A 25,131-nucleotide genomic window follows, 5' to 3' on the forward strand; every position below is an offset into this window, starting at 1 on the left:
ATCAGCAATACTTAATAAGTGTGATGTTTTTCCTTAAGAAAAACACACTAGAATAGGCACTCAATAAATATTTGATAAGTTGATGGATTTGTAAGGTGGTATAAAAACACATTTCCCTTAAATAATACCTTCTCAGAAAATGGTGTAAAGTGGCTGACTCTTTACCTCTTTGCTAATGCAGTTTGATTTAGTATTAATTTCCAAAGTTTGAATTGACAAAAATGAAACAAGGATTATGTGTTTCATTGTGGTACTTACATATTTTGGTAAGGAAGTTTTAAAAATCTGTCCCACATATCCTCTGAGGACTCATTTTCAGTGTGATACCTGTGCATAAGGATGAGTTCAGATCTTGATGATGACAGTATTCCTGTGGTGCTTTATATGGAACTATCCCGAGTGGCGATTGCTCATGAGGCCTTATTATTTACTCCTTATGGTAATGCTTTGAGAATGATGCTTGTGTTGTGCCTGTTTTACGGGTTAGGAGACTGAGATTCAGGGGGCTGTTGTGTCATCCCATCTGTTTTGTGTAGATGCAGGATTTTAACCCCAACATTCTGACAGGATTTTGTCCTTTGAGTTGAGTATGTAGTCAGCTCAATGTCTTGAGAGACGTTGGTAGTTACTGGGTCATTACATTTGATGCAAGTAAAATTAAGTATATGCTTGAAAACAATAATATTCGTAACTACAGTATGACTTCTTGCTTACTTTGAGGCTGGCTTTATAGCAAGAGACATGTAGTATACTCTTAGGAGCAGCTGCTGGTCGGCAGGGGTGTGCAGAAGATGGCCAAGAGCCCCCCTCACAGAGCTGTCAGCTGTATCTTGCTGGGAGGGAAGAAAACAGATTTCCAGGCCAAGAAAGTACAATCAGAAAAAGTCCTATAGCTGTTGAGCATAGAATGTTTAATTGGTTCTTTTTAATTATATTTTTCAATTGAAACGTAATTTACGTATAGTAAAATATGTGGAACTTATGTTCAGATGGGTGAATTTTGATGGTTTTATGCACAAAAGGAACTTCAACCTAAAACTACCAATGTGTTCTTTGTTCTAGAAAGTTCCCTTGTGTTCCCAGTGGAGTAACCACTTTCTAAATCCTGTCACCACAGATTTTGTCCCTTGTTGTACTTTACGCAGACATCTTTGCGTGTCTGGCTTCTTGGCAGTCCTCTGTACTAACAAGCCATGTTTTGCTCACCCATTTTCCTTCTGTTGAAGATCTGGGTTGCTTTTGGTTTTGGGCTGTTATGAACAAGGCTGCTATGAACATTTGTAGAGGAGTCTTTGTTGTGTAGATTTATGATTTCATTTCTCATAAAGCAAAACTCTGGTGCATCATTACCAGGTCATAGTTTTATATTTATATTTATCTTTTTGTTGAATTGTATCTTAAAAACATATCTCTTAGATTTAAGCAATATGTCAGATATTGCAAATATTTTCTTCCCATTGGTAGTTTGCCTTTTCATTTCCTTCATGGGGTCTTTGAAAGAGGAGGCTTTTTAATTTTTTTTTTTTTTTTGCTTAAAATGACAGATAGTTATTCTCTCATAGTCCAGAGGTCAGAAGTCCAGAACCAAAGAGTGAGTAAGGCTGGATTCCCCCAGAGTACCTAAAGAGACTGCATTCCTTGGTTGTTGCCAGCATCCTTGGCTTGTGGCCACATTACCCCAGGCCTACCTCCATCCTCACATTGCCACCTCCTACGTGTTTTTTCCTTTTTCTTTTGAGACAGAGTCTTGCTGTATCACTCAGCTGGGCTCCAGCTAGGCAATCCTCAATCCTCAGCCTCCCAAGTAGCTGGGATAACAGATATATGCCACTGTGCGCAGCTCCTCTTGTGTCTCTCCTAAGGATATTTGTCATTGGATTTAGGGCACAATTGGGTAATCTGAGATGATCTCGTCTCATCCTTAAGGTCAGGGGCATCTCTCAACACTTCCTGTTTATCCTCAGGATTATCCTGGTTACTGCCTCCAGCAATGTGGCTTACTTTGATCTCTTGCTGTGCTTCCATGCCCCCTCTAAAGGATTTCTAGTAATTGTGACCTGGCCAGCCTTTTCTGAGCATTTACTATGCTCACCTAAGCTACTTACACAAGCTTGTTAATTCTTATCACGACCCTTTGAGATGGCTACTATCATTTCCATTTTGTAGATGAGAGGATTTGGGGTTAGCAAAGTCGTGTAACTTGAGCAAGACCCCGCTTGAAGGGGATGCTCTGACCCCACTTCTCTTTCCCTGGACTTCAAGTCCCCCATAGAAATGACATTAGTAATGTATAGAAATGTTAGATTCAATTATTATCTAAAATATAATCAGTAGTTTTGTAAAAAGGTTTACAGTTTCTGAAAGTGGACAATGAACTGGGGGTGGAGCATAGGACGATATGCTGAGGGGGAAAGATGTGAGGGTATAGAGTTAATTGTGAAGTCTATTTATGATTTTTCCTTTCTATTTGTATATTTTATGTCCAAAGAAATCTTTGCTTATGCAAAGACAAAGATCTCCTCTTGTATTTTCTTCAAGAGTTTTATTATCTTAGCTTTTACTTTGAGATCTCTGACCTAGTTTGAGTTAATTTTTGTTAATGATGTGAGGTTGAGAGCAAGGTTTGTTTTTTGTACAGATGGATATCCAGCTGTCCCAGCATCATTTGTGCAAACAGTTATCCTCTTTCCAAATTAAATTATTGTGCCCTTTTTGTCAAAATTTATTGATCACGTTTAAGTTGGTCTATCTTTGGACTGCCCATGCTATTCCATTGACCTACGCATCTCTCCCTAAGTGAAAGGAAAGCAAGGAAGTGGGAGATGGGTGAGTGAGAAATGAAAGACGGAGACCAGGCAGAGATACGCATGGGAGTTTATTTGTCAGAGCTGACAAATAAAGGCATATCTCTCCTTAGATGCAGAGAGGCTATACAGGCTTGGGTTCTGCAACTTTAATAGGGCAGGCTCAGGAATTGGAGCCAGCAGGTCCTAATGAGGTTAATGGTGGGTTTGGTATGAGGGAGTGCTGAGTCTTTCTCAGAAAGGCCCTTGGGCGGGAAAGCAAAACTTTTTTTTAAGATATCCACTGTCATTTAAGATGGCCATCCAGATGCTAAGCAAGGACCTTACAGTAAGTGTATGCCACCCTGTAGTCATCACTTTACAAAAAGTCCTGACATCAGGTGGGGTAAATCCTCCAACTTCCTTGTTTTTAAAGGATTTCTTTGTGGCCTGGTGTTGTGGCTCAGCGGTAGAGTGCTCGCCTAGCATGTGCAAGGCCCTGGGTTTGATCCTTAGCACCACATAAAAATAAACAAAATAAAGGATTTATTTGGTTTTTTGTCCCCTTGCATTTCTGTATATACTGTAGATTCAGTGTATCAGTTTGATTTTTCTTTTTGGTACTGGGGATTGAATTCAGGGGCACTGGACCACTGAGCCATATCTCCAGCCTTTTTTTGTATTTTATTTAGAGACAGGGTCTCACTGAGTTGTTTAGTGCCTTGCTTTTGCTGGGGCTGGCTTTGAACTTGTGATCCTCTTGCCTCAGCCTCCAGAGCCATGGGGATTATAGGCATATTGCCGCGCCTGGCATCAATTTGATTTAGTAGAATTAGAACCAAATTTATAGGTCATTTGGAGAAAATTGATATTTTAACAGGAGTTAGTTTGCCAATTCATGAACGTGGCACATTCCTCTGTTCCCTTTCCTCCTATTTATCTCACCCTTGTTTTGTAGTTTTCGGGGTAGAGATTGTACACATTATTATTTATCTGATACATTTGGTATGCTTATAAATAACATTTTTATTTTCCAGTTACTTACTGTTATATGAGATACATTATTGGTATTTGTATATATATATGGGGTGTCCCAGGAGGTGCCCCAGAAGGAATAAGGGGACCCAACTCTGCCCTAGCAGATTCTTGACTTACTCCTTGGAAATGAATTTTAGGAATTCCTAAAAGGAATTTCATGAATTCAAGATGCATCAAAAGATGCACAAGCAGAGATTTATTAGGAGAGCAAGGAGATTAATTCAGGAATGAGGTGCACCCTTGGGGTCTCTGCTGCTTCTAAAAGCAGCTTTGTAAATGGTGAGCAGGAGAAGCACGTGGGGTGGTCAGCCTAAGAATTGTCAGTTTCTGTCACAGGGACCTGCTCTGTTTTTTCTCAGAATCTTCAGGGTGACCTTATCTGGTTAACAGATAGCACTTCAGTGTACCCATGTCATGGGGTTTTAGCACTATTTCTCTTTCTACGCCCCCGCCCCCAATCTCTATCTCTGTCTCTCTTCTCTCAGCTCCTTTTACTTAGTCTTAAAATATATCCTGTAAGCTAACAAGATATACAGGCATTGATCAACTGGACTTAGAATATTCCAAGGTTTATTAGACCTTTTAGGAATTCAGGCCTGGGGAGTGGAATGAGGGAGGCTGGAGTCTAGATTTAAGACAGTCCTGGCCTGTCTTTCCACCTGTCTTCCTTTCTTTTATCCTGCCTCAATGTTGTCTAGATAAATTCGTCTATCGGTTCTGCCCCGAACCCTCATAGAATCCATAGAGTTTTCTGCGTTCATAATCATGAGATCTATAAGAAAAATCTCACCTTTTATTTTACAGCCATCACACTTTTTGCCTCTTGACTGGTAAGGAATTCAGACCAGGGTGGCATGGGGGTGGAATTGGGGGTGGGGTAAGTCCTAAGGGAAGAGGTTTCCAAGCTTCACTGCAAAGCTGGATGGGAAGCATGGGCAGCCGAGTTCTCAGTGTCCTTCACCACACTGCAGAGATTGCTTTTGGTTCCTGGTTGCTTGGGAGCTTTTGTCATGAACAAGATGTTGAATTTTGTGCTTTTGTTCTTTACCTATTTTTCTTCTTTGTTGATATTTTGATTAACATTGTCTTTGAAGCATTCAACCTGGTTTTCATTTCTAGGATAACTGGTTAGTCATGATGTAGTGTCCTTTTTTAAAAAAACATATCTGGATTCTGTTTTCTGATACTTTGTTTAGAATTTTTTTATCTATGTCCATGAGGATATTCCTCATGATTATTGAACTCTTTATCAGATTTCAATATCAGGGTAAAGCTGGCCATGTAAGTTAGGGATTGTTCCTTCCTCTTCAATTTTCTGAAAGAATTAGTGTTAGTTTTGTATTATTTCTTCCTTAAGTGTTGATATTTAGCACAAGTTTTTTATTATGTTCACCAATAAATTAATTTGCTTTATTTAAGTTGCTCTCATTTATTAGTGTAATGTTGTTTCCTCATCCATTTATCATCCTGTGTTTTAGATCTGTGGTGACACTTCCTTTGTCATTCCTGACATTGATAGTCATGGTTTTTCTCATTGCTATGGGTCTTCTTAGGGATTAGTTGACTTAATAATTCTTTTCAAATAATTGATCCTAAATCTATCTTTTGGGGGTTTAAACTGTCAGACACAAACTTACCTTCTCATCTCACCTACTGGGGGTCATTGTTAGTAACCTATCATGATTATGAGTGTCAGTATCTCACTGCTTCCCAGGAGGGTGTTACACTCAGAGTGACCATGGAGTCCTGTGCAAACTCCACTTTTTAGTCACAGTGTTAAGGGATCCTGTTTCACAGCCCCACAGGACCCCTTTGAAATGACCTGACCTGTGGGTTTTTTAGTGAATGTCTGTAGAGAACAGGCATACAAATTCTTACTAGTAAAATGGTAGTATAGCACTTTGCACAGTGTTTTGGCCTACATTTTAATGTTTGATTCAACTACTCAGGTAAATGAAGAATTTAATAGTCACAGAGGTCTTTAGCATCCTTTAAGTTTATAATTCTTTAATGTTTTTGTATCCTTACAAGAGAGTAGGAGAGGTGACAATACTTTTTTTCTGTTAGAAAGATGTTATAATGATAATAATGAAGTGTTGGGGAGAATCACCTAGTTTTTTACCCTGAAATACCATTTATTTTTATATTAACATGCTTTCATTTTTCCCCCCTTGAATATTTATATTTTGGGTACCTGGAGTCTTCATAAACATGATTGATTATCTGACCCTCCCTTCCCTTCTCTTGCTGCATTTCAAGTCTTTTGGAAGTTACTTACTCAACTTTATCAGGACTTCTCACACTGTTGCTTTCCTGATACGCACTGAAAATCATAACCTGAGAGAGGTGCTCAAACCAGTCTCACTCAGTTATAAAGTTAGAAATGACATCATGAGCACTAAAGAGAAGGGAGTGGATAGCACAGCTCAGAGACATGATCCCTGTGGATTTAGTGGAAACCTTGAGTCTTCCAGGAAAGAGTAAAGAGTTAACAATGGTAAGTATCCAAGAAGGAGAGTACATTTTACCTGTACATGGAAATGTGCAGTGCATGTCAGAAAAACTGTTAGTTGTTATTTTAAAATATATGACCACTTAAAGGCATAAGAACAAAGTTGATCAGTTACCTCTGATCAATTCCATATCAAAGGTAATTGATGAACTTTGTTCTTGATGATGTTGGATAAGTAAGGTGTTATTCAGAACACTTAGATTCAGTCTATTTACAGCCATAATATCATTTCACCTTCTGAATACTCTCATTGACAATGCGTTGCTACATTTTGGTTACCTACTTTCCTATGAATTCTGAGGACAAAATCCTAATTGGATGTCATTTTGCTACCATATTTGAAATTATTCTCATTTCCATTTGATTTCAGTATGTGGATATTGAAGGCACACATTTACTGTGCCTAGATCTGGGATTCAAGGAACGACAGTGCAGTTTTATCTATGTGGTAGCTCTCAGAACTCAATGGCTCAAAACTACATTTATTACTTCAAAGTTTCTGTGAGTTAGGAATTGAGAGTACCTTGGTAAGGTGGTTCTGAATCATGGGCTGTGTTGGAGTTGCTGTCACATGGCCAGGAATGTGGTCATCTGAAGATGGAGATTTGATGCTGAGACAGCTAGCTCACTTACATAGCTGTAGATGAAGGATTCATTTTCTTGCTGGCTGTTTGCAGGAGACCCAGCCAGAGGGCCACAGCCTTTCCACATAGACCTCTTCATAAAGATGCTTGAGTGCCTTCATGAACAACTGACTTCCCTTGCAGCATATGATCTAAGAGTGAGCATGAGAAGGAAGCTGTAATGCTATTACACTGATTTCCACCATAGTTTGTCACAAGTGAATCACTGAATGAAGTCCACACTTTTCAGATGGCAGTGTGATGAAATATTTGTGGACATATTTTAAACTCATCAAAGTAGGCAAAGCTGGGTTTGATTTAGAAAGATGATTTTATGAATTCTATGTGCAACCTGGAGTTCATGTAACTAGGTTCATGCACTCCAAACAGAGAAAGTGGTATATGTGAAGGTGCAGAGACACAAGGGATGATTGCAAATGGGAATTTCAGAGGGCCTTGCCAGGCCAAATGTAGAATGGAGGTTGAGAAATGACAGGAGATAAAGTAAAGGACAGGGAGGGAAGCAAACTTTTTTTTTTTTTTTTTAGCTTAAAAGATGACTCTGGTGGCTCCTTGGAGAGCAGATGGAATGTAAACAAGAGTGGAGGTGAGGAGGGAAGCTTGGTGACTGAAAAGGAAGTGTGAATGATGAGTGTTGGAAACCTCGTCTTAGGCAATACTGTGAGCTAAAGGAGAGGACAAATAATCTGGACAGAGGAGGGGTCTGAGATGGTATCTAGCTTCATAGATATATTCATCCACATTCCCAGTGAACACAGGATTTGGAGCAGATGGAGAGGCGGTTGTGGGGAGACTCTGTGTTTGATTTTAAACATTTTGTGTTAAGGTAACTAGACAAACATCCAGGGCTCAGTTTCCTATATAAATCTAAGACTATTGTTAGGAATAGAGAGTTAAATATCACCTTTTTTGGTTGGGGGAGAAATTTGCACAGATAGAAGAGGTTGAAAATAGAGGAGGAAGAAACTTAATAAAACACTCTTTCTAAGGATTTAGTAGGGAATGGAATTCAGAGCATAGGTGAAGGAATTGCCTTATATAAAAGGGAGAACACCTATTCTCCCAAGCTTAATGGGAAAGGGGTAAGGTTTGGAGAGATGGCGGAAACCTTTGCACATGGAAAACCAGGAGAAGAGATAAGGACAGTCCTATTGTCAATCAGTTTTCTGGTTCAAATAGAAGATGTGTTTATTTTCTAAGTCCATTTCTAAAGGAATGGACTGGATCTGAAGCCTTAAGAGAGCAGTAAGATTTGCAGAATACAATATTCTCCTCTGCCATTGTTTTCTTCAGCACTTTGCATAGAACATCCACTGCCTTCTGGCCTCTTTGTTTTCTGATGAGACATCACTTGTTAACCTTTTTAGTCTCCCTTGTATGTGATAAGTTGCTTGTCTCTTGCCACTTTCAGTATTCTCCCTTTGTCCCTGAAGAGTTTTATTATGATGTATTTGGGGGAAGTTCAAGTTTATGCCCCTTGAGGTTTGTTGTGCTTCTTGGATTTGTAAATTAATGTTTTTCATTGAATTTAGAAAGTTTTTGTCTGTTATTTCTTCAACTCTTCTTTCATCTTCCCCTGTCACCTAATGTGACTTTCATTATGTGTACACACTTGATTGTATCCCACAGGCCTCTGAAGTTCTGTTTATTTTTCTTCATTATTTTTTGTTTCTCATACTTGATTATCTCAGTAGCTTTATCTTTGTTTATTGTTTGATTTTTTTCTATTGATTGAGCCACTTTAGTTTTTAATTTCAGTTCTACTTCTCAACATCAGAATTTTTATTTGGTTATTTTTTATAATTCTTGTCTCTTCCTCCCTCCCTTCCTTCCTCCCTCCCTCCCTACCTTTCTTTCTTAGGATTGAACTCAGGGGCAATTAACCACTGAGCCACATCCCCAGCCCTTTTTTATATTTTATTTGAGACAGGGTCTCATTGAGTTGCTTAGGCTTAGTTGCTGAGTCTGGATTTGAACTTGAGATCCTCCTGCCTCAGCCTCCAACCTGCTGGGATTACAGGCATATGTTATCTACCATGCCTGGCTAATTCTTGTTTCTTTATTGAAATTCTCTAGTACTTTTATTACTTTTAGTCTCTCATAGTTTAGTTTTTTTTTTTGGGGGGGGGGGTGGTACTGGGGATTGAAATCAGGGGCACTCAACCACTGAGCCACATTCCCAGCCCTATTTTTGTATTTTTTTAATTTAGATATAGGGTCTCAATGAGTTGCTTGGTAACTTACTTTTGCTGGGACTGGCTTTGAACTCTTGATCCTCCTACCTCAACCTCCCAAGCCTCTAGAATGGTTTACACATGGTTTCCTTTAGTTCTTTGGGCATATTTAAAAAGCTGTTTTAATGTCATTGTATAATTCTAGAGCACCTGGGCTTCCTTGGGGATGATTTCTTTAGACTGCTCCCTTCATGTATAGGACATACTCTTTTGTCTTACTTTTTTTTTTTTTTTTTTAACTAGATGTTTTAAATGTCATGATGTCGCAAATGTCATGATGTGGCAATTCTGGATTCTTACCCTACCCACTGCAGAGTTGTTTGTTTGCATAGTTTTTTTTTTTTTTTCCTAAATTAGTTTTGTGGAGTCTCTTGTTTGTCATGTATGGCCATTGAAGCGTCGGTCTTGGATAAGTCTCCAAGTCGTTGCTGGGGGAGAGGATGTGTATGATGGGAAACACCTCCCACATTCAGAACTTCTCTTAATACATGCACAGCACAGAGCATGAACATGGCCTTGTGGATTTCTAGGAGTGTTCTGGTTTTCCGTTGCCTGCTGTGAACATCTCATTCTCCAACCTTTCTGTTTTGGCTCAGCTCTTTTTTTTTACCTCAACTGTTACTGCTACCTTAAAGAGCTGCCATGTTAAAAAATGACCTCTGGTGATTTCAGTATGTGTCCCCATGGAAAAGACTATCTACACTGGGCATGCTGTAAGGTGGAATCAACATGCCTTGCAAGTGGGATTTTCTGAGGAAGTATCAGGTAAAATCACAACAGTGATCTGAAAAGGCTTTAGAGGACACTGACCCTGTTCTGCCTGCTTCAGAGCCCATTAGGCAGCTGGTTTCACTGTGCTTGGGGAGCCACTGGTTTTCAGCATACCATAGAGCCAGCAGGATGGGAATGGGGCATACTGTTCATACACTGGGCCATTTTTGTTGAGTACTTATACACCTCTGCAGATTGTTGCCTGCCTTTGGCTACTTTCATAGCTCTGGAAGTTGATTTGGGTAAAAGTTGCCAGTGTTCTCACTAATTTTTATGGAGAAGATGACTTCAAGAGGCAAGGGCCTCTGCGGTTCTTCCTGATAGCCCTCAGCAATAAAGGTTAGGACTAACTGCTTTGTAGAATGGAGCAGAGATAGACTGCAAAGAAATGAGCATGTTGCGGAGGAACACTGAGGGTCCATTCAAGGTTGCAGAAAACTAGTGAGTCATGGCACCAAGCTATCCTGGGCATGTTTTCCAGAAAACTCTGTAGATCAGGTGTGGACATTGAGAATGGAGAGAGAGGTAAGAAAGACGAGAGGAATTCACTGAGTTGGCAGAGTGAATGCATTCATGTAAGGAAATTAGAACACTGGGAGGAAAAATGGTGATCAGATAACAGCACAGGGTCTGAATTTTAAGTTTAGAATAAAGTTGTTGTCATTTGATTGACAAGGGTCTTTCTTACTAAAGTTATATATATTAACAGTGATCAAAGAGGCAAGCATTCTGTATTCCAAGGAATCATGTTTCCTTGATAGTCAGGATCAAGCATACTTGACAGGGAATCATTTGAGCTTTATGGAAAGTGCATAAGAAAGATGAATTTTCTAGTGAGAGGACTCAGGAAAGAGAGAAGTCTCCTGAGTCAGATGTTGAAGAGATGCAGATTTCAGCAAGTGGAGATTAGTGTCAAGGAAGACATTCCTACCAGAGTGAAAAGGTGTCTGATGTGATTAAGTACTGAAAGAGCTACACCCGGGTGAAGGTGCAGTTGGCTCAATTCAGGATATGCAGGGGGCAGAATAGCAAGGGATGAAGGTAGAAGGATAAGGGCCAAGGACAGAAAACCTTCAAATCCCAGCTAAGAAATGTGGATAAATGTGTGCAGGGAGTATGAGCCCCAGGAAGTTTCCAAGCAGGATCTTGATGTGTGATCACAGTTTACAATAGCAGTACAACCATGACAACAGTGGGAAGGAGCAGATTGGAGGGGGAGGAGCAGATTGGAGGGGGAGGTGCAGATTGGAGGGGGAGGAGCAGATTGGAGGGGGAGGTGCAGATTGGAGGGGGAGGTGCAGATTGGAGGGGGAGGTGATGGGAGAGAAGAGACCAGTTGGAAGTATTAGAAAAATTGTGATTTTTCTGAACAAGGATGATGGGAATGGAAATTAAGAAATGTGAAAGATTTGATTGTATGAAGCAAAATAAGCCTGTGATCACCAAGGTAAGATTGAAAGCATTCATTTTTAGACTCTTTGGATGATGCTGACATTTTAAAAACTTAAAAGCATAAAAAGTTTGCTAAACTTTAATCCCTAACCCCATGTAATTAACTAGGGCTCTAACATTTTCTCTTTTTTTCAACATAATGCTTACCTATTTCAGGTTAATTGTGAACTCAATTCATGTTGTTGGAATATTGGTCTTAATGAAATATTACAATATCTCAAATTTATTCAGTACAGGTTTTATCAAGACTTGAAGTGCTTTATTAGAAATAATACTAAGGAGTTGGTCTGGTATCTGGTTAATACCAGTTTTTTTTTTTTTTCAAGTATGAAATGAATTTACCTAAAGGATTCTAGATTGCTGTAAAGCTGTAGAGCATGCCAGGCTTGCTGCTTTGGTTAACACATAATTAGATCTTGACAGCCCCCTAGTGGCGGAGTCTCACTCTGGCGCTGCGGCTGTATAATTATTTAGGACCTGTCTGATCAGTCACTGGTGCTGTGCCCTCTCTGTTCTAACTCTTTGGGTACTGGGAATGCAGTTTTTATCATACTTGCTTGTAACCTTGACTTTGTAGGTCTGTTTCCTTAAATTATCCTGTTTTGAGAAGAAGCCTTGACAAGGTGCATTACAAACATATCTGCTCACAGCTCATTTTTAATTTCAGTTACCCTATTTGTGATGATGATACAAAAATCATTTGTATAACACACTTACATGGAGCTAAAATTGCCTACCAAAACTTACGGATATAGCATGTCTATAATCAGGCTACACATAGGACTTTCATGCTGGTAGAAGAGAGCTCCACATCTTGGAGGGGGGTGCTACCCACTGGCTGCTTGCTTGGCTCCTGTATCTGAGGCTTTGACAAGTCTGTGTTCCCAGTTTGGTTCAGCAGATGCTGGTGCTCAGATGTTTTTTTGCTACAGAATATGCAATCAAATTTTCTAAAGATTTCATGTGTCTCTCTCTCTATAAAAAATTCCCATGAACTATTGCTTCTCAAAAACTGTGGTTATAAGCTACCCTAAAATAATTTAAGAAAATTATAGAATATGAGTCAGGTGCGGAGGTGCACACCTATAATCCCAGAGACTTGGGAGGCAAAAGGATATTAATATAATATTAATATGAAATCCACAGGCATTTGGAGGAAGATGCATAGAAGTTAAAAAGTGGGGAGTACCTTACTGTGAAGTCCCTTACATGAGTGTATTTGTGAAGACTATGCTCACTCAAATTCAGGTTGTACATCTTCACTGAGCACAAGAATAGTGCAGCAGCTTCAGATCAGGGAGAATGGCAGAACTAAGAAGTTCCTCATTATTACTGTTGCACATTTCCCAGGTAGACTCTGTATTTTCATTCCCTGTACTAGTGAAGGGGGTTAGTGGTCTATTTCAATATCAAGATAAATTTTTAGTGGGCTTTGGAGGAAATTATGTATTTTAAACTAAATTTGATGTAAAAAAAAGTTTGCTTTCCCTGCACAGCTGCATGTTGGTAAATTCTGATATCCTGGAAGTGTAAAGGGGAAGGGAAACAGGGACATTTCCATGATCCAATTTTTTTTTAAAAATGGAATATTTTGTACTTGTACAATTGGGAATTGAATATTACAATATAATGTCAGATTTTATTTACAAATGTCAGCATAACTAAAAATATGGAAAACTTTTTCCCCCTGAAAATTATATCTAAATGTGTAGTTCATAGTTTATATTCTTAGGGAAGGTTACAATCATGATTTAAGGAGTCAATGGATTAGTAGGCTGTATCTTGAAGAAAAATGAATTATAAATGAAATTTTACTTTTTCTGAAATGAGTATTTTTAAGAACTAGTGTCAGCAACTGCCTTTAAGTGTTATAAAACCTGATACTATTTTTTTCCTCAAAAAGTTAAATCTTCAGGAACAGACATGAGAGTAATGTCTTCACCATGGATTTATTTTATTTAGGGTCTTGAGTCAGCTTTTGAAAGAGAAGTCAGCAGGTGTTGGTTCTTTAACCCCCACCTCTGTCATCCCAAGCAGTTATTGATCATTTCATTAATTAAATCCATAGTGGAGAGCTTCAGAATGCTATAGCCCACGATGTTATTGCCTTTTTTTTTTTTTTTTTAGTACCAGGGATTGGACCCAGGGAGCATAACCCCTGAGCTGAATCCCTGCACTTTTTATTTTTTAGACAGGGCCTTGCTAAATTGCTTAGGGTCTCACTAAGTTGTTGAGGCTGACTGAACTTGAGGTCCTCCTGCCTCAGTCTCCCTAGCCACTAGCATCTGTGTGACTGGCATCTGTGTTCTTTTCATGGCTTTATTTCAATCTAATTATGAGTTGTTACATATGATCCAACTGTGTCTTACTAGTGACCTTCATGGCTTATCAAATTCAGTTTTATAATTTTAATTTGGCCATATCAATTCAGTGGTTAAACTGTTATTAAATGTTTATTATTTAAAAGGCCTTGTAAGGTGGGAAGGTGAGGACTAATATTTATTCAGTGTGCACTAACTTTATGCTAGCTAGCAGGGCCAGAGAGGGAAGAACAGGGCTGTAGCATCAGGTGGCCCCGGAGGTTGTGTGATGTGAGTTTAGCCACTGAAGTTCCTCCTGTGCATCTAGCCCAGATCTTAGCTGAGGTGACCCTTTCCATGGCCTGCAGTATCAGGTCAGTGGACCGTTGGTCTTGCCTCCTATGATTCCTGTGGGGTCATCCTGGCCCTCAGTCTCCCTGGGATCTTATTTCCTGTGGATATGTACGTGGTTTTCCCTTTGCACCACTCTGGTCCTGATATCGGACTGTGACCTTTCATTTCCCCTGTTTGTTAGACACATCTGTATGTAGAGCGTGTTAACTGAAAATGTGGGCGTGGTGAGGTTTGGCATCACATCAGTGGCCCTTAGCCGTCCTGCCATGGAAATTCGTCATCCACTATGCCTCTGTTTTTAGGGTTTCCCCTCCTCCCTTAAGCTTCTCTTCCCAGCTGCGCCTTTCCTCTTCTTTCTCACGGGTGAATGTCTTCTTCTGCAGAGCAGTTGAGAGCTTGCTCTTCCACCCACACCCTCGGATGCCTGCGGTCTTCTCTTGCCAAGCCGCCCAGTGGCCCCTGGGTTTTCTTGCCCAGAGAGTTCTCTCTCGGAAAGGCGCGGAAGGAGGGGTCCTCGTCTAGGGTCAGCTTTGGCTGAGCCGCCGCCTCCCGGCCTCAGCAAGGGATGCCCTGGGGCTGCGAGTGGTTGCACCTGCATTTGTAGCTGGGAGCTCGCACTTCGTAGAATGTGAATCATGACAAGGACGCGGCAGGGGTGGTCTTGCCCCCGCGGGATGGAGTCCCACAGGTCTGTGATGTCCTTCCTTTTCTTTCGCTTTCCTTGTCTGAAATTGCAGCGGCCAGAGCAGAGGTGTGCAGCGGCACCGGGGAAAGGTTCCGCATCTTCCGCGCGGAGAAGACCTATGCGGTGAAGGCGGGCCGCTGGTACTTTGAATTCGAGGCGGTCACTGCAGGAGACATGAGGGTCGGCTGGAGCAGGCCGGGGTGTCAGCCCGACCAGGAGCTGGGCTCGGATGAGCGCGCCTTCGCCTTCGATGGCTTCAAGGTGAGTGGACGCGGGTAGACGCGCTGTGGTCCCTGCCTCCCTGCAGGCAACAGGTGAGTGAAGAGGCCAGCTTCTCCACGCAGGGAAGTTGCTGTCCTCGTGATGACTGACTACCCCCTCCATACAGTAATAGTCATCAAGAGGTCACCAAAAGCACGGGTCAGCCTTGTCCTTCGAAAGTGTGGAAGAAACGCGCATGTCGTTGCTGCCGCAATTCTGTGCAAGGATTCGTCTTCAAGGAATAGTGGCTTTAATGCGTGGCAGTTAAAAGCATAGGAATGCCAGTCTTTAGGCGAGGGTAGAATGTGGACCAGAGAGAGGAGCAGGAGGAGGAAGGAGCAGTTGGGCTGCACTCACAGCGTTGCAATTAAACAGAGCAAAGGTCCGGCTGCTGCGCAGTGGGTCTAACGGAGAACACCCTTTCAGCAGCCGGGAGCAGGTCCGTGGGTTTTTAACCACAAACGTTCAGGAGAGTGAAGGGTTTAGATGGATTTAAATATCACAAGGATGTAGATGTGTATGGAAGTATCATGCGGTCCCCATAAACAATTTTGTTTTTAATGTGTCAGCCAAAAACTGAATTTAAATGAAAAATACTGGCTGCAAAAATGCTGAATGTGATGTTATTGATAATCACAGTTTTCATTTTCAACATTATTAGAAATTTTTTCCTTAAACTGTGTCAAGCCCTTATTTTATATATTTAATAATGTTTAAAGATTGTTTCATGTATATAAAATATTTTCTTCATGCAATTATATTCCTTTCCACATGGAGGGAAACTATTTTTAATTTAAAACAAATAGAATAAATAGGCAATCATAAAGAAGTTAACATTTGGGTATTTCAGGTGTGTGATATCCACTGTGGGACAGTGTTTCTAAGCTCCAAATCAGGACAGGTGGTTACTGTGGTCTGAAACCTCACATTTCCTGATTTTTTTTTTTTTTTTTTTTTACCTCAAATGGAAAGTTTTAGCCTCCTTCCCTCTTTTGATCAAAAAGCAAATTGTATTTAAATTTCAAAAAATAAAGTATAAGACAAAAGGCAGCCTTTGCTTTATTTCTGCTGAAGATCAGCTATAACTAATATCAAGAACTGCCCAGGGGAGTCAAAGTACCCTTTACCCCTGGCAGTTAAGGGACTGTTACTTTGGGGACTGTCTATGGTGGGGTAAGGAGGTCACTAGACTAGATACATTGGTTCTAAAATTTAATGCTTTTTGATACTTAACTAGAATTTTAAAAAGTGCAATATGTTATATTGAGAAAAATTTTATCACTGTTTTGCATTGGTCACTGTATCCTGTTATGTGGCAATCCACAATAAAGGTGATGTAGAGTAAAATAATTAATATAAGTGATTTTGTACCTAGAAATCAATGAAATATGCTTGCAGATCCAAAATTCACATTTGCCAAAACTATTTCCAATGCATTTATGAAATTTCACTTTTGTATATTCAATTTTTGGCTTCTTATTTTACCAGATATCTTAATATTTTTAGATTTGGGGAAAACTATTTTTATGGATTTGAAGTTTTTTTCTTTTTCTTTTTTTTAGTATGTAACTGAAAATCTTCTGGATTTTCAGTATGTTGAACTGACATTGCCAGGGGTTCCAAGGAATGAAATTTTATTTTGAAATGGATGAAAACTAGAATGACATTTTCAATAAGTTCCCAGCTTGATGTCCAGGTCATAATTCTTTGTTTTGGGGGGTGGGTTATAGAAAAACAACTAATTTCCAGGAAAGTAGTCATTTCAGTGGAAAAAAAGGTAAAGGTGTATTTTTTTTTTTTAATACGATGTGGAGTTAGATTAAAAAAAAAAATAGAGTCCCAAAAGCATGAACTAGCACCTGGGTTTTCCCAAGATTGAGCAGTATACCATGTGAACATCAGAGTATAGATCCTTGGCCACTCCACCCTTGCCCAGGGCTGCTGATGTTCTGAAGCTCTTTTGTTGTGTTCACAGAAGGGGCCGCCTGGAGTCACTCAGGGAATGGTGGGTGCATTCTGTTACGTGGCTGACTGTGTCACAAGGTCTTTTCTGTCCCTGTAGGCTCAGCGGTGGCACCAGGGCAATGAGCACTATGGGCGCTCCTGGCAGGCAGGCGACGTTGTGGGTTGCATGGTCGACATGAACGAACACACCATGATGTTCACGCTGAATGGTGAAATCTTGCTGGACGATTCAGGTTCCGAACTGGCTTTCAAGGACTTCGATGTTGGTGATGGTGAGTGTGCTCATTTGGCTCATTTTAAAGTTTGTAGCACAATGAGACTGTGGTTCTGATGCCTGGCATTGGAGGGTGAGTGAGCAGATGATTTGCAGTTTTAAGTCCCATGGGCACCATGTGGCTGATTGGATCAGGGGTCCTTGAAATAGCTCTAGCAGAATATTTGGGATCTCAATAAGGCGGAAATGGCTTTGATGAGCTTAAGAAAACAAAGGTCAAGACAAAGGATGGAGTTCCACAGTCCTGGAGAGCTCATTTAGAATTCCCCTGGTTAATGACCTGCTTGTAGCCTTTTTCTCTTCAGTTTACAAAAATGCAATAGGAGGGGGGATGGTGGAGGATGGGAAAGGCAGCGGAGCACAACAGACACTAGTATGGCAATATGTAAATCAATGGATGTGTAACTGATGTGATTCTGCAATCTGTGTATGGGGTGAAGGTGGGAGTTCATAACCCACTTGAATCAAAGTGTGGAATATGATATGTCAAGAAATTTGTAATGTTTTGAACAACCAACAATAAAAAATTAAAAAAAAATAAATAAAGGATGGAAAAAAAAAATGCAATAAGAATCCACTGTCTATGGGGCCCTCTGCTGGAAGCTGAGAGAACCTGATCCTTTCTTCATGTAGATTGAAGTCTGCCAGCAGATGGTGTCACTTTCGTAACCTCTATAGTGCAGAAATGGAGAAGCTCTATAGGAGTACAAGGACAGTCTTTTCTCATGGTCCAGGACAAGGCTGGGAACCAAGCTTTGTATTAAAGCTGAGGGCCTTGGCATAGCAAGGGAGAGGGCACCTGTTCTTCAGAGCTGCACTTCTGTGGTGGCTTGTGGCCACATGGGGCTGTGTAGAGTTAAGAAACATTAAAATTAATAAAGAACATTAAAAATTGCACTTCCCAGTCACATTAGCTACTTGTCAAGTGCTCAGTGCCCATAAGTGGCTGGTTGTGCCTTTAAGTTCTAAGTTCAATCACTGGGCAAGTGTTTGAGACAATATGACTGTCACTTATCAAACACAAATTTGCAAAATATGAATTGCATTTTTATTACTTAATTCTATTTTGAGCACGTGTATCTCTGGGTGGTGAAATTGGCAACCTAATCCTCTGCCACTCTGGGTGTCTTAAGTATCAGGGGAAGGTGTGAGTGAGACTTTTTTCCATGTTATCTGTACTGTGGATAAGACCTGAGATACTGTTTTTATAATAAGTTTTATTTTAAAATACTCAGTTATCATGTTTTCCTTTTTGAACATCTAAGGAAGTTAAAGACCTTTAGATGCATGTGTGAGTTCTGTTTGTATATGTGTCATAGCATATATGCAGATTCCAGGGCTACCTGTTCACAAGGACATAACTAATGTTAGTGACACAGTACTGTTCATATACAGAGAACTACTGCAGTCTTGAAATAGGCTCTGAAGTGAGTTTGAGCACCACATTTGTGTAAATAACTTTGTTTTTTGATTTTAGACTTAAAAGAATTTTTAAAATTTAAAGAATGAGTTTATATTGATACCTGTGTCATAAAGCTAATGTAGAATTCTGATGAATTATCTGTACTGGTCAGTATTGTTGGACTTTTGTTGGAGGTTTTGGGGAAGCATTCTAGTGGTCTCCAAGGAGTCAGAGTTTATCTATGCCTGAGACAACGTGCTTTTTGACAGTGGAATCTCTCATCATCTCACTCTTAAATTAACTTGACACAAATTCCTATGTACAGTTTCTTAATTTGCCTGCCACTACTGAAAGTTCTCAAGCCCCTAGAGTGTGAAGGATCAAGTTTGTCAAACTGCCAATTCATGGCAACAGAGCTTTTTAAGCCAAGTAATATGTTGTTATTACTATAGTCCTAAAGTTTTGCATAAATGTTCTGTTTTCAAGTTGTTCTTAAACATGGCATGTCTTTATGTCTGTGCTAGACTTGATTTGGTATTTTCTGCCATCTTCTTGGTTCCTTCTCATGGCTACAGAGATAATCAGTTGAGCAAATACACACTGGCTATTAAATCAATCTTAATCACCTTGTGGTAGGATGGATACATATGGAAAACTTACATGCATACAGGTATGCCTGGGTTTGTATATGTGTATACATATCCATATGCATGTAGACACAAAAGATCCCCACCTGCTCAGCTTAGTGTATATAACATAACTGAGCATATTTTGTCAACTCTTTTATGTAGTTTATATGACTGAAATGATACCCTGTCTAGTATAAGTTGTTAGTCCGAGATCAAAAAGAAAAATTACAAAAAGTCTTTAAAAGACTGATGTGGTCATGCAGTTAGAATCAGGGGGAGTCAGCAAAGCATCTGTTGATCAGGAAAAGCATCAAGGATTTATCTTTAACAAAATTCTTTTTAAATGATTGTATAATTCTCTCAGTCCATATGCAGTCAGCTAATCAAGAGCCTATGCTGAATTCCTTTCAAAAGAGTCTGAAAAAGAAGTGGTGCTGACGCAGTGCCCCATTGGAGGCTGATCTTAACTCCGTCTCTTCACCTGTGCTGCAGCTTTGATGAGGTGGGAGAGTGGTGGGCATGTTCCCTCCTGTGGCATCTGGCCCTGCCCCCTGCCCTCCTGTGGGTCTGAGAGCTCAGGACAGGGAAGAGTCCTGAGGTTGCTGATCCAGATGCTCATGCCACAGGGGAAAGGGGCTTCTCCTGTGGGGGTGTTCCAGCGCGTGTGTGGGGTGTCTCTCCTCTCTCTCTCTGCCACCAGAATGGCAGAGTCTCAAGGGCTAAGGATTAGATCTCAGCTCCGAGAAAAGCTAAGCCCAACCGTAGCTTTTTCTCTAGGTCTCTGTGGAAACAGAAGGGAATCTTGTGTTCACATATGATCCAGCCTGCTCAACAAAGGGGAAAAAATCAGAACTTGAGTCCTAATTACCAGCCAATGACAAAATTATATGTTAGCTTTATCTTATGCCCTTTTCCCTGCTATCTGAAGATAATTTATTCTTAGAGTACATTCGAAAGAAAAATTTCCATGGATCAAAAGCTATATTTTCAATAGGAAACTATATGTGTGCAGTTCTGAGTTGCCTTAGAAATCAAACCTCATTTTTTACTGAAGTAATATTAAATACCTTTCAATTATGTCAATACCGAGCAGTGTTTTCTCTAACCTAAAGTACTTCCTTTAGTTCTTCAGTTGTTTACTTGCTCTACTGAAGCTGCACTTCACTGTCATGTTATATGAACTTCAGATTCCCTCAGAAAATATAAAAATTACACCCGATGTATATGTAATTTAAATTTCAGTTTGAGAAAAGCACACCAAAACCAGCCAAAATAAAGCTAAAAAGAAAATAGTAAAGTTAAGGAAATAATAGAAGAACATGCAGGTGACCTCCCAGGTACCAATCACATTGACATCAGAAGATCGAGGTACTTGATTTTCCCTGAGACTTGTGCTTGCCACGCTTTCTGAAGGAAGGGCTTACATAGGAGAAGCTGCTGCTTACTTCTGTGAGACAACAGCATGCCTGGCTCTGGTGGCACTTGGCTTCCTGGAGTGTGTGGAGTCCCAATTGCTCTTACATTTCTAAAAAGAGGAAGAAATACCTTGCAGGAGTATTTAATGAAATTCCACACAAAGTAGAATTTCCAGTCTAGGAACTGTGCAGGGTTGTCTGGGCTTATGGCTTGGGAGGAGATGTGTCTGCTGGCAAGCACAGCAGCCTGAATTCTAGCCATGTCTCCATGCCACCTGCTGTAGACTCTGCTGCCCCCAGATGCGTAGGTTGAAGCCCTAACCTTCGATATGCTTGTATTTGGAGATAGGCTCTTTAAAGATATAATTATGGTAATGTGAGGCCCTAATCCCAACTCTTCTGCCCTTGTAAGAAGAGGAGGAGCCACCAAGGATGCATGCTGCCATATAAAAGGCCATGTAAGGACACAGCCAGAAGGCTGCCCTCTGCACACAGAGGAGAGGGGCCTCACAAGAGAGGCCAAGCCTGCTGACACCTTGATCTTGGATTTCCAGTCTCCAGAATGTGAGAAAACAAGTTTTTGTTTAAGCCACCTACTCTGTGAATCTTTGTGACAGCCCTAACAATCTACTCTGCCACCCCATCTTCACTCACCTCCCCCTCTAATCTGTGCTCAGTATGCTCTTACGGACACTGCTACATGTTACTAGTTTGCAGATCTGATTGTATCCTTAATTTAAGACAAGGGGGTCATCTAAAACCTTTCCATATCGTGCAGAGTGACAGAATAGTCACTTAGGCCTGGAGATTACCTACATTTTAGGAAATATTTTCTGCGCATCTATTTATCTCATGGTGTGTAAACACTTCATTAACCCTGGAGACCTTTTCATGGTGTCTGCTCTTCTGTAAGCAAAATCTATCTGGGGACCCTCAGATTCCACACTCATAATGATTATTATCAAATCCAGAAATGACACTTCTGATTCTGTTCCTACCACTTGAAAAGACAGTAAACAAAAACAGAATTACTGGTTCTGTGAGACTCATGGGATTTCTTTCCATGGAAGAAAAATAGAAGAATATTTTTGTAATTAAAACAATCACACAGCTGTGGGCAGAAGAGACAGCTAATGAAAAAAAAAAGGGGGAGAGAAGGCCTTTTCATTATTCATTTTATCATGCTGCATTTTTGATGTAAAACTCTATTACCCTTGTTCTCTGTGTCCTTAGTTGAAATAGTAGAGCAGTTAGACAGCTTGATTGATCTGTGTGGCGTATTCAGAAGAGTGTTTCTGACATGGTATGAGTATAGGCTAGAAGGACGGTACTATCTTAAACACCCACTTGCTCTTTGTAATGGCCGAAGTTGATGTCTCCATCATCAATCTGTGCTGCTAGCTATTATGATATAGACCTGGGAAAGTAACTTGGAGTGTTCCAAGTTAAAAATTAGAATTTGCCAATGGGAGGAAGAATACATGGCCTTGGGCATATAATCCCTCTGTTCTCATTTCCTAAAAATAAAACTAGTAATTGGAGATAATCTCTTTATGCCTCTTAAGTTCTAAAGAGCCCAGAAATCTAAGGCAAATGTTTTTGTACATATATTTATTTTACCTACCCTCTTACATTCTTGCTTCAAATTTGTCATCCTTTTAATTAGCAGGGGGTCCCTAGGCACATTATTTAACATCTTAGTTGTTTTCTCATCTAAAAAAATTAGGTTAATATTAAATAATATATGGGAAAGTGTTTATACATAACCTGGCACATAGTAAACCATAAGTAAGTTTGACCTTTTGCTTCTCTTCTGATTAAAACACATTCAGGTTTTTATTTAATAAAATATTGGCCAGTTTTACCTGCTTTTTTTTTAACAACAACAACCAAAAAACAAAACAAATTGTTCCTTTTAGTAGAATGTATTTTGACATATTATACATACATGGAGTATAACTTCCCATTCTTGTGGTTGTACATGATGTGGAATTATAGTGGTCACGTATGAACCAGTTTCCTATATGAACATAGGAAAGCTCTATTCAATTCATTCTACTGTCTTTCCTATTCTCATCCTCCTCCCTTTCCTTTATTCCCCTTTGTCTGATCCAATGAACTTTTATTCTTCCCTCTCCACCACCCCATTTACAGTTTGTTAACATTCACATATCAGAGAGAACATTCAGCCTTTGATTTTTTGGAATTGGCTTATTTCACTTAGCATGATAGTCTCCAACTTCATCCTTTTACCAGCAAATTCCATAATTTTATTCTTCTTTATGGCTGAGTAATATACTTTTGTGTATATGTATCACATTTTCTTTATCCATTTGTCTGTTGAAGGGCACCTAGATTGATTCCATAGCTTAGCTATTGTGAATTGAGCTGCTGTAAATGTTGATCTGTCCATGTCACTATAGTATGCTGATTTTAACCTGGAGCAGGGGATGGCAGACTAAGACCAAGGGCCAAATCCAGGCTATCACTTGCTTTTGGAAACAAAGTTTTACTGGAGCACAGCCATGTTCATTTGTTTACATACTGTCATGGTTGCTTTTGCAATAGAACACCTGGCCCTCTTCAGACTGTGAGCCTCTTTTGGCTGGGATCTCAGTGTTAGCCACCTTGTTTAGTTCCAGTAATATATTCTATTTAAGATTTTATTTACTTAAGCATTTATTTATTTATTTTACATTCTGTGTTCTATTTCTTCCTCTTTTATTTTTCATTATTCCTAGTTTCTGGTATATGGTAACTACTCAATATGTTCTTATCAAATAAAGAACTGAATGGTCGCAAGTTTCTTAATTCATATTAACAAATTGTCCTACTTAAGCCTGCTTCTAGTTTCATGTGACAAGCAGCGTTTCTGATGCTGGACTCACCACACTCTGGTGCTGAGTGTCAGGGCTTGAGGAGGGTGTCGTCTGGGTCATTTTACATCCGCACCACGTTTCTTTGTGGGAACCATGTAGTTATGTCCTGTTTAACTACATAAAGCATTTTAATGAATTTGTCACTTGTCTTTAATATATGTTCATTAAGGAAGGTCTGTTACACTCAGGGACACAAAAAGGAGTACAAAAAATGTTAAGAATCCTACCACTCAGAAACTTAGGAAAACACCAAAGGGATTTTTATCATCTAAAAATAAGCCATATTATATGTTTCTGTGAATAATACTCACTGTAAATATTTTCCTATATGTTAATGAATCTTTGAAGACTGAATTGTAAACATAGCTAGAGTGACATAAATCTTTGTGCATATCACTAGTCACTGAGTTTTTAGAAAATGAAAGTATTGTAAGAGTACAGAAGTGTTCAGATGTGAGGATAGCAGACACCCAAAGGTCTGCCGTGCAGATATTTACAGCTGTCCCATAACCCCACTTACTATATTTACAGCTGTCCCATAACCCCACTTACTGACTAGGAGTTCCTTCTGTAGATAACAAGGATCAGAAGTAGGCATTGACAGAGAGGAGGCATTTCCACATTGGTGTCCCCTGGGTTATGCCAGATGGTGGTTGGATTTGCTGGTCCGTGCTCATGGAGTTCAAGTTGTCTCCATCTACTGTAGTTACCCAGTCCCTTTCTCTGTGCCTGGGGCATGCTTATGTGAAGCGACTTTCCTGATCCCAGTCACGTGCTGGCACAGCTGCAGACACAGCTGCTGCCTCTTCCGCTCTAACTAGCTCACACTTCCTGCGATGCAGCTGGGCACATTGCTTCCTCCTGATTGGTGCCCCCGTTATGCGGTCATCTCTTTGAGCACATATTGATGGAAACAAACCTGGTAAAGTCTTTGTGAATCACTGGGCAGAGTTTCCATCATCTCTGTTGGGGGTGAGGGATTGCTTTCACTGTTACTAATTTGAACAAGAGCAGAAATGTAGATTGTAATGGTAGAACAAACTTTAATTCTTGTCAATGCTGTTGGTTTTATTCTTAGGAGACACAAATTTTTGATCTACAAGTTTAAAGTATCTAATCTGAATTACACTAGCTATAATTTTCTGAAGTCTAAATTAGATTTAAATAAATAAGTTGGATGATCTAATTTGAAGACTCTGTTCCAAATTTACTTTATTATGCTATTTGAACATCCATGTAAAACATTTTGGAAAGAAATAAAGAGTACATAAAATAGCCCTCAAAAATATCATCATATATCCTTGTCAAAAATTATCATATCTCCCCCTTGACAGTTGATCCCAAAGAACCCAAACAATTAGCAGAGTTGATAGTTACCCTTTTCATTGAGTAGTGAAAGGATTCGCACTCTCTGCCACGCAGTAGATCAGCTGGTGGGATGTGTGGTTGGTTTGCCCATTGGTCATTGCTGCTGTGTGTCATAGGGATCCCAGATAGCCATCAGTGGATGGAAATACCCTTCTTTGAGTAAGG

The 25,131-nt window shown here is 39.9% G+C and overlaps 1 protein-coding gene across 1 annotated transcript in view; it reads left to right on the forward strand.

Annotated features, from left to right (window-relative positions):
• Positions 1-25,131, forward strand: part of Ryr2 (ryanodine receptor 2) — a 478,528-nt gene that overhangs the window by 247,557 nt on the left and 205,840 nt on the right. The window contains exons 29-30 of the mRNA XM_027947992.2: positions 14,826-15,034; positions 17,097-17,271. Coding sequence (XP_027803793.2) covers positions 14,826-15,034; positions 17,097-17,271 — 384 coding nt within the window. The remainder of the gene's footprint in view (positions 1-14,825; positions 15,035-17,096; positions 17,272-25,131) is intronic.

This window comes from Marmota flaviventris, chromosome 12 (genome assembly GCF_047511675.1).
Source record: "Marmota flaviventris isolate mMarFla1 chromosome 12, mMarFla1.hap1, whole genome shotgun sequence".
NCBI lineage: Eukaryota > Metazoa > Chordata > Mammalia > Rodentia > Sciuridae > Marmota > Marmota flaviventris.